This window comes from Lineus longissimus, chromosome 3 (genome assembly GCF_910592395.1).
Source record: "Lineus longissimus chromosome 3, tnLinLong1.2, whole genome shotgun sequence".
Classification (NCBI taxonomy): domain Eukaryota; kingdom Metazoa; phylum Nemertea; class Pilidiophora; order Heteronemertea; family Lineidae; genus Lineus; species Lineus longissimus.
The window spans coordinates 3,282,003-3,292,662 of NC_088310.1; the positions used below are offsets into that span (position 1 = coordinate 3,282,003).

The 10,660-nt window shown below is 40.7% G+C and overlaps 1 protein-coding gene across 1 annotated transcript; it reads right to left on the reverse strand.

Moving 5' to 3' along the window:
- Positions 1-639: 639 nt before the first annotated feature.
- On the reverse strand, positions 640-10,641 carry LOC135485394 (ribosomal oxygenase 1-like). Its single transcript, XM_064767377.1, has 18 exons — positions 10,530-10,641; positions 9,891-10,139; positions 9,392-9,554; positions 8,707-9,293; positions 8,047-8,174; positions 7,830-7,929; positions 7,581-7,694; positions 7,263-7,369; positions 6,859-6,966; positions 6,639-6,673; positions 6,204-6,298; positions 5,944-6,027; positions 5,592-5,696; positions 5,244-5,385; positions 4,877-5,000; positions 4,491-4,590; positions 2,926-3,012; positions 640-1,898 (listed from the first exon to the last, which is right to left on the reverse strand). The coding sequence occupies exons 1-18, from the start codon at positions 10,581-10,583 to the stop codon at positions 1,803-1,805; spliced, it is 2,478 nt and encodes an 825-aa protein (XP_064623447.1). The 5' UTR covers positions 10,584-10,641; the 3' UTR covers positions 640-1,802.
- Positions 10,642-10,660: the final 19 nt, after the last annotated feature.

Sequence of the window (10,660 nt, forward strand, 5' to 3'; positions counted from 1 at the left end):
AGAATCTGCTTAGAGAGGTTTTACTGAAAAATCAATGGAATAATAAGTATGATCACAATCTCGCTGCCTCATATTCAGCATGGTAGATACCTTCGTTTTTATCACGGGAACCTGTACCAAATGACCCCGAATATTGTTTTGCTATAAGCTGTTGATTGGCAAAGAGACATAATTACCAAACCGACTTACATATATTTGGAACTAGAACAAGCCAGGAGAGGGAAGCATTCTTCTTGATCATAGATTAACTTTTGATTAACAGCTATGAACGTTTTAGAGCCCTCGATTGGTCCTATAAAATATCGTGACTAAACCACGATAACCAACTGGATGAGTTGACTCAACAATAACTTACTGGAAGAGGAACATGGTAACAGGGAAATTTGGCAGGAGCTCGTGTCCTGGAGTGATAACCAGCTGGATGAGTCCAGTCATCCTCTGGCGAATTGATAACCAGCTAGAATAGTCAAGTTATCAAGGGCTGGGCTTAGCTTTTGGTCTGCATTTTCAGTGAAGTTTTCACCCAGAAGTTATCTTTCTCTTCGAAGGGCGAGATCTCCTCAATGACTTTCATGTGTTTTTGCTGTTCCACTTTGTTATAATCACTGAGAGGTAAAAACTTCAAAAAGAACACTTAACTTCCTTTTGAGATAACTTTTATTGTGTCTTACACTCCATTGAATTGAAATTGTTATTGGAAGACTTGATGTGGAAGCATGCCTAAAGCTCCCCATAAATGAGACATTTTTGTCGCTGCCACCGGCAACAATAATCACTGCGATTGGCGCTAAAAAGATTGCCTCTCTGCAGGTAAAACAGGAAATCGCTGGGTTTGATACTAATCAGAGGTTGGAGTTATAATTGCTTCTTGTTGCAGGATCTGTGATCACCACTAGAACAAGATATTATTGTCACCTCGCAGTGACACCAAATGCTCCTTTGTGGGTGCTTATATGTTGATTATTTACAGGTGTACAGTCATATGGAATAAAATCACATTCACCACTCGTGAACAGAACTTACTTTTCCTATCTTAACAATGCCTAAAATTACTCTATTTACATAATCCGAAATAAAGGTTAGAACCGTGACAAATGGCTTTTAAAAAGAATTCCTTGCAAATCCTACAAGTTCCTAAAAGTCTCAGAGATTACCTCTCCAATTACCGCAAAACTGAAAAATTGATAAATGCTGAAAATCAAACTCTCCAAAAATATCATGATAGCCAGTAGCCATATGTTTTCTTGTTCATAGATTACGTTTGGTCCACACCTTTGTCTGAACACCACACTGTAACTTGCAGAGGCAGTGAGTTTTTGAATAGCATTCACATGAATATAATGCACCAAGCTTTGCATCCTAAATAAATGTACAGGGTATCCCTATTCATACCCTCTTACACTGAAAACAAGCAATTTGCGCTTCTTCCACTTTCATGAACACAAGCAATTCAAAGTCCAAGCAAGAAACTACATCTACTCAGCAATGTGAAGGATATTTAAATGCTTTTGTACAAAGACAATGATTCTAAAATGCAAAATTGTCATTTGAAAACAAACTGGTTCACTGGGGTAATATTTGTTTGACTTTTCAACAAAAATGCACAACTTCTCTGACCACAAGGGACTGATGCAGCAGTCAATCAGAACCCAGTACCTCCCCTGTTCAGTGTCACTGTCAATTGTCACATAATGGTGCAATCAAAAAGCAGTCATGTGAACATGAACAGACAATTTGATACACCGTGTGAAAACAAGACAGAGCTAGTCAACTGGAAGCAAAGTAACAACTTCTAGAACATCTTAGGCATCAGCGTCATCTTCACCTTCTGTGAGCGGCTCCAGTGGTGCATACGTCAACAGCAGTCCTTTCTCATACAGCTGTGTAGCGATGTCAATCTGGAATGGAAATTACTCCATTAAAAGGAAATTCCGTAAAAATCTGGATCATCATTGGAGTAAGTTTTGGAAATATACCAAAATGAAATGGGAGTTTGGGAGAGGCATGGGCTTATCATCATGAACTCACAGCTCTATAGAGAGAATAAGGCACCCAATTGTCTGCACCAGCCACCTGTTCTGCTATTTTGACCTGATAAAGCTTCTGTAAGGGGTTCTTTTTTACAAGGTGGGATGCGTTGGCCCACACTAAACCCTCCTCCTCCTTCCAAACTTGGGACTGGCTGCCGCAAATGTTGAACGCAAAGCAGGCAGACTTGTTACAACACACAAAGCTCCCAAAGTCCAAATGACATTTTGGACCAGACAGACCATCTACAGCAAAATAAACTCAGAAATTAATCAGGTTTTCACTTTTCCACCTTAGCAGATAAGAACAGGAATGCTGACTATGACAAATAAGTCTACAATCCAGGAATACGCCAGGACTCTCTATTATAGATTTAGCACCCTTGAGCATGCACAAGTATCATTTCAATTAATGTGAGTCAAGTAACACCACATATTATGTCAAGTATAGTCGAGTATGTTTTTATTGATTTACACGTAAGGACACTCGATTGGGCTGTTGGGGATATAAAAAAAAATGCGACAGACAAAATATAAACAGAATTCGGTTCAGGTGAGTGTTGGTCGAGAAAAAAAAACTTTTTCAAAGGAGAAGATTTTGGTTTTTACTGCAATGGCTCTCCTAAGTTTGAGTGTGGCTGCTCATATGAAGGCGTACTAAAAAACAGTCGAACAGTCAAACTTCCACACTTTGGCAGTGATTGGCAGCTCTAGCACAAGAATAAGAACCAAGACGATTGTTGAAGCCTTCCTAACCATTCAGGCCCGGTTTAGATTCATTTGGTAGGAGTCATCTTACACCTCAACACCTGTTCAATACAAAAGTTGAAAAATAAGACATATTCCCCATAGATTTGGCTTGTCAAACTGAGAGTAGATTCCGGTCATCTTTTTTTACCTTTTCAACTATTGTTTCCAATGGCAGGCTATCGATTGGGACGTACTTGGGATATTGGTGGATCAAGAATTCAACAGCTGGCGCTACCTGAAAGAGAAAAATAACTTTTACATAATTGTTAACAAGTTGAGAAGAAAATGGATGGTTTGAAAATAGGGTAGCAGCAATAGGGTATTGCATTGTTGTGACAAATGCACAAAAGCCTGGTGCTCAAAGTTGTTTATCACATACTTATTTTACGATTTCCAGGTATTCCTGGATTAATCACCTGTCAGCTGCACGGAATTAAGTCAATACCACTCAACACAGCTTTGTCAAGGCAGTAAACAGTCCACAGAAAGTGTAGGAAACATCAGCCAAGTCTCCCAAAATACGCAGTCTCTGGTATATGGCTTTTTTCTTCCTGCCAAATTCAAACTCCTGAGAATAAATATCTTGAGAGATTACGGTTGATCATGGTATCAACTGGATTGAACCAAATCTATTGTAACTAAGTCGAAACATTTCTGTAATCTCCAGGCCGAAGCTGTCTGAATAACTCCAGCCGGGGCTCTTGATAAATGCAGTCAAGGGGACTTGACACAGAAGGAAGTTAATCCCTGGCAGCTGGGCCTGGAATGCGTAAACAGGTTCTAGGGTCGGAATATCAATATGATAGAATCTTCCACAAGCAACCCCCTCAACTAACAACTAATAATCAGGTGTCATGATACCCAATACCCAAACTGAGACGGACAGTGACAGATCACTAGACCAGAAAGTGAAAGCTCGTCCTCCCTCTCTCTGATATTGACAAACAACAAACAAAATGCCACAATGCCTATTTCTTGCATTCTTTCAATCATTCTACCAACGTCTAAATATCTAATGCTCAATAGTACTTGACTGAATTCCGAATCAAGGACCACAATGCGGTTGAGAGTACTTGAACATGGAAAACAGGTGGTAACTGACGGAGCAAGCATTGTGTAAACGAAACCATGATCCTGGGGTTAATATCCTGGCGGTCAGATCTTATCACTTATCTGAACTATCACAAAATTTAGTGGGAATGGCATCTCAGTTTCTTCACCACAAAGAGATCCAGTTGTTGCCCAAGGGCACTAAAGAATGCAGTCATCAAGTGGAAATGACCCGGTGTTCAGGAAGCAGTGAAACGAACCATATGCAATGCCACCATTTAATTGTCGCGATTTGATAGTAAAGACAAGTGTTGTGAAGTGGACTAAAGAGTCTGTGGACAATTTAGACAGATACAGAGGGTCATTGAACATGGAGTACAGGTGGTAACGATTGGAGTTAACGTAATCATGATCCAGGGGTAAACAACCGGGAGCCGGAGGTCAAATCTTTGCTGCACTCATCTGAACTAAGCATGGGAATAACTCAGTCTCTTCCCATCTACTTGTTAGTACCCAAGGGCAATGAGTGAATAAGTCACTCAGTGCAAATGACTTACGCAATCACCACAATGCATCCATTTTAAAATGGTTTCAAATCGATTTCATCAGAAGAGTTTTATGGGTTTCACAGCGTTTGAGCAAAGCATATGCGAGGAAACTTACTTCGCTAGAGACATCAATGAACTGTGGCTCCTTCTCACAAAAGACCCGGGTATTCTCCAACGAGTGGTATATCCGTACGGTTTCTTCCTCCATCACAAGTCTGAAAGTGCAAAAATGTTACAATTTGACAATTCAAGGGTTTTATGCTGCTAGGTGCTAAGAAAAGGGAAGGGTTAGAGTCCTTCTGTATAAAGAAATGCATTAGTTCTTCCGAAAAAAGGAAGGGGATGCGCACCTTTCGAGGGGTGGTAGGGCTCTATTTTCATCAAGAAGAAACACTTCCCCCACTTCAGAGTGGTCTCCACTTCGAACTAATGTCGGAAAAATCGGAACCTCTAAACCCATTGCAATGTGTGCATCGACACAGTGCATGAAATGTGCCTTACCTGATCACACCCTTTCTGACTATTTTGACACAAGTATCTGGCTCGAGTTCAATGCGACCGCGGACACGGCCGTACTCCTCATCCCATTTCTCACCCATACCATGAATGCTACACATCTTGTCCGCTGAAACATGGAATGGACTTGTTACACGTATATTTCATAACATTTCATTAACTCCACTGTTAAGTCAGCTATGTTGGACATATACATGTATCTTGTCTGCTCAGCAGAAACATTTATTCCATAACATTTCATTTGTTCCACTGTAGAGTCGGTTATTTTGGTAGGACCTATGTATTTTGTGTCTTTGTCATTTTGAGACTGACTAGTCTTCTTAAAGCTGCCATTGTTATTACTGTTTCATACCTTCTGTTAAGAACGGTGGGAGTGCCTCATGAACGACACGCTGTCCCATCTGGTCGCACGCAGCATCTACAGGAGAATGTGTCAGCAACTTCTTCATTAGCTTTTCCACGGTCTTAAGGAATGACGCACGACCCTCACACTGCTGCAATGAGGAAAAAACAAATCAATACAACACGAAACAGTTGCCAATCAATGAATGACGCAGAGCACAGTGTTGGATGTTCTTTCTCTTCGACTGGCCCCACTTTGTGGAACAAACTACCATCATTTTGAGTAAGTTCCTCAAGACCTACAAGTCGCTCTTTCTGGCACACACTTGAGCCATCTGTTATTAGGTAAAGAACTAACCTTATCACTGTTGACAATTCCCATATAGTTTTGGTAATCTCTTGGTAATGATCTTCGGAAATCTATGTCTTCTTCCATAGCTATCTTTAATGCTGCGGGCACCATCTGTGACAAAAAGATAAATGACAGCACTCGGAGACAAACCCAATGACGCATAGGACAGTGACAATAAAAGAACAGTGCAAAATGGTTTACGTAAGTCATGTGTACTCCCCACAATTCGGAACCAAATAAATCTTTGGTGTCTGAAGCAAACTGAAATTACTCAATTATGGTAGGGCATCCTTATCATTGCTCAATTGTTCGGTCAGGCTACAGAAACTACAACATGCTCTGAACTGGACAAACTTACATTCATTAGTAAGTCTCCCCAGGTGTTCTTCTGACAGGCCGAGACTGTGATATGGAGGGAATGGGTGTCATCTGGGGTATTGGCCTGAAAAAGACAACATACGCCACACTGCTTGAGGAATGAACCAAATAACTATATCCTAGACTAATTCTATGCAGCAAACCAGCGTTTAAATGCACAACTGTCTTGTTTACTAGTAGACTACACTACCACTACCATAACAAGAACAAATTTCAAATGCATAAATAACAAGCCCATACCTGATGCACAATACCTCTAGGGAAGTAGAGGAAGTCACCAGCTTCTAATTCGGTGTCAAGCAGGGGAGCACCTAGATCTTCTTCACTGAAATTTTCTGCAAGCAAAAGTATCGAATTTGATCACGTCTCTTCGAGACTGGGGGACAAACGCTAGCAGCATCTGACTGACTGGTTCACTTTAGGTTGCACTGTAGTGTGGTATCATCAGTGATCTCCACTCTTTCTGACACCCCAAACTCTCCACGTTAACATCTGTGGTACTGAAGAGTGATTTCCTGCTTTCTGATCAAACATGTAACAAAAACAGAAGTGGCTGGAGAGGAACACTAACTCTTCTTCTCTGTACAGCCTTAATAACTTTAGGACTAGTACTTTACTCTCTTTCTAAAATCATATATTTTTAAGTATGAAATGGTAGCTAAGTCTGCTACTTACTGCTGGAAAACCTTGGTAGGGTCTGGTTTTCACTCCTGAAAAGATAAGGGTCATTGCTGAAGGATTCTAAAGTAATATTGTGATGATTTTGGCAACTAAGCACTGAATTCCAATTACCTCCTTATTTGACAAATGTATATCTCATTATGAATGTACAGAGAACGTGACAAAGAAGTGCCATACTTTCGTGAACAAATCCTTTATACTCATATACACTTACATTGGATTATATAACTTCCAGTGTTTCTTCCCTTCGAGCTGTATAACAAATGCCTCAATGTCGTCATAATGTGGAGCAAAACCTTGCGACCCTGGTGGAGTGAGGTAACTGAAACAAAGACAAACAAATGCAACTCCAACATTGTTCACTATCTGGCCTAAATATCTTACTCATTGTTCACTTTCTAGCCTAAATATTTGACACATTGTTCACTATCTGGCCTAAATATCTCACTATTGTTCAGTCTTTAGCCTAAAAACAAAGAAGTTGACACTCCCTCCTTAGAAGCTCAGAGAGAACGAAGACAACTTGACAAACATGCACAAGTTGGTAAACAAACAGTCAGACAACTTACATACAGAATGTCAACGCAGCAGGGCAATGACCACATAATTGATACTTACATATTTGCACCTACAAAGCACCCAAAGTATTCTTGTAAGACAGACAGACACTTCCACACACTCGGAGAGAATGTCTGCGGGTTCAGCAAGCGCACTGAACAGCCATTCTGAAATGAATTAAAAAATATTCCAGAGAATGTTTTGCGGCAGATGGGAACGTATGGGTTGGAATACTGTGATTGAAGAGCCTTGTGTCAAAATTAACTCAAAAATATTGCACCTAAGGTTGGGCAGTTGCAGGACATAATTTCACTCATGATCAGTAAACGGTATTTTTAGAGAATACTCTTGGCAACAACACTTTGAATCACCACTTACGCTATAATAATCCCAAACAATGGGTGCATAAGCTCGTCCTGGAGGGTTATGCGTTTCTCTGCGACCATTTTCATACGTTACGATGTCTAAGTTGACACCAAAATGGAGTGCATTCTGAAAAGAAAGAAGATGAAAGTGAAATAAGGAAGTTGACTTCTGAAAAATGCTTGTAGACGGCCGGCAGGTCAAGTTCATTTTCAATGCCTGTACGCACACTGTAACGACCATTGACGACGTCATCTTGCTTACCTCCCTCATAATCCTATCAAACTCTGCCGTGCTGAACCAACCCTCATTATAATCAGCTTTGTGACGCTTCACGATCAATGGCTTCTGTTCCCACAAATCTCTGAAATCAGAAGACACGGTAGATTTTATTACCAGTACCGAGCACTCTTGATGAACTAATCAATTGGTCGCAATAAGTAAGGTTAAGGTGGAACAATTATAATCATAAAACACCTACTTGAAGAACTTCTCTAACTTCACTGGGTGAATCATCAGTTCGAACAGTCTTTGAGCTTCAAGCTGGCTGTCGTACATGGTCAGGGACGGCTTCTCTAGAGGCATCAGATCAGCCTTTCCAATGCTTGCCTTCAAGTGAGAGAAATATGACAAAATTGCAAGAAAACAATATCCTCTCTCAACCTGTCAAACCCTGTAATCTCTAGGTTTTAGGTGGCCAAATCTACATCAGTTACCAATACATGTAACAGTTTATCCCATCGTCATTTCTGTGTACTCAGATTCAAGAGTTGCTTCACATGAGGGACTCGGGTGATGGATTCTTAGCAACCGAGGAGATCAATGAGATATTAGACTATTTATGTACATCTTAGGTGACTTCCTCGGTTGATGGGATTCTACCGCTGGAGTGCCTCATGTACAACTAAATTATATGTCCTCATTTTGTATCGATATTTTGTCAAACTTGTTACAGCACTGTATAAATTTCAACACCATGCACCTCTGATTGTACCTAGTACGAAAAATAAACATATATATATTTCAAATTATTATTTTTGAATAGGTTTACCTAATGTCAGTATCAAGGGTTATGTACTTTTCTACCTTGAATTTGTATCTGAACGCAACTGATTAATAACGTTTTCCAAAATATTCTTACCCCGTCGGGCACATCACTGCTGTTGGATGCCGTCTCCTCCATCACTTTCTCTGGTGCCGTGTCCTTCTGCACCCGTCTCTTCTTCGGACTCGGTGACACTGCACTCAATTCCGCCTTCTTTTCCCGGGGCGTCGGCTGGCGAGGTCGTTTAGTTGGCAGATCAGGTGACGACTGGTCCTTTGGTGTGCTCTGTTTACGTTCCGGTACCCTCATCTCTGGCGTCTTAGACTTTTTACTTTTCATATTAGGTGTCTTTTCTTTGGCTCCCGGTGTATTCTTAGGTGTTTTATCAGGCGTCTTGCCCTTCTTAGGTGAACTAACAATGTTTTCTTTTGACATTAGATCAAGATGGCCACTTGGAGTTTTTGTTTCGGTAGTAATGTCTGAAGCTTTTGGCGATTTCAACTTGGGCGATTTTGATGCTTTTGCGGTAAACAGAGCAGTAGATGCATTCGAATTGTATGGAGTACTAGTTTTTTGTTGGCTGATATCTGACTGTGAGGACCGAAGCGTCTTGCTGGATATGTCTGCAGTGGTATTGACAGGGAGGGTGGAGGAACTTTGGATTTTCTGTACTTTAGGGTAATCTGCAAGAGTAAGTTTAAAATTATTTTTAATTCATACAATATGATACAGTTGATCAGTAAATTTTATCAATCCTTACAGTAGTTACCTGGTTACATACCTGGTAAAGTAGTACTCGTTGGTCTTGGTGGTAGTCCATTCAACTTTGATGAGCTTGCTCGTGTCTTCATGCCAGTGAGTTTGACCTCTGGGTCAATAACGGGACTTTTGAGGGCTTCATCAGGCAGAAATGAGGGCCGACCTTTGCTGTTACGATGAGCCTTCTGCAACATTAGTTACATGTACATGTAATACTAATATGACTTATATTGATTTTCCCTTAGCAACGGAATTAACAGAACAAGCAAAATTAGTTCTTGGAGAGAGGGGGGAGAGGGGGAAGAGGGGGAACCTTGTCTGAACTTTGCTTTTAAACTTAATGTCTGAGTAAACTACAAAGATAATATCCAACTGCAATTGTACACTGTCCTAATTTTCCTTGATACTAATGATAGGCATCGGAAGAACTAAGTTATAATATATTTGATTTATGGAGACATTTTATCAGAAAGCAGACCCTAAAATGTTGAGGAACCAAATTTTTGAATTCAGACAATTACCTTTTCCTTTTTCTCTCCAGATGACTGTCTCTTTCTAATACTTCCACGGAACATCTCCTTTAGTGACGACACCCTTTCTCCACTCCGACGACCTGACTTCAGCGAGACATTTTCCATTTCGCCACTGCGTCGACTGTGAAGTGTAGAGCTCAGCGAAATTTTATCCGCTTCTTCAAATTGTGAGTTGAGGCTGGTCATGCTGGATGAGGCGCTTGGGATGCCATTGTCATTCTGAGGCACATTGTAAGCCTGTAAGTGTAAAAACGAATTTGCAGTGTCTTCCCGGCCCGACAAATGCAGCACGTGCCATAGGGTGGACTTGTTTTAAATACTAAACAGCGCCTCCTACTCCTACCTAGTCCTACATCACTTTACAACAAGCTCCCGATTACCAGAGTACACTCTGTCGCCAGCACTATGACCATTGGAGTCTATACTGCAAACATTACATACACAGTAGTGTCCAGTACACAACGTACAAGAGTACACCAACAATGCAATGTGTAGCCTATAGGCTAGTGGCTAGTGCATTTCGTAGAGCATTGCAGAAGCTGCAAATAGCGTCATCGTGCTCTTGTATTTTTACATGTTTAAAACATATCATCGGCATTTCTTCTTTGAGAGAGTTGTTCAATATACCTTCTTGTTTTTAAAAACTGCAAATGCAGAAACTTTTTTGCTTGATTTAACCATTTTAATCACTTTTTTGCTGGCCGCCACTTTTGCACGCTGAACTTCCGGGCACCTGCTTCCGGCGGTGGACTGCGCAT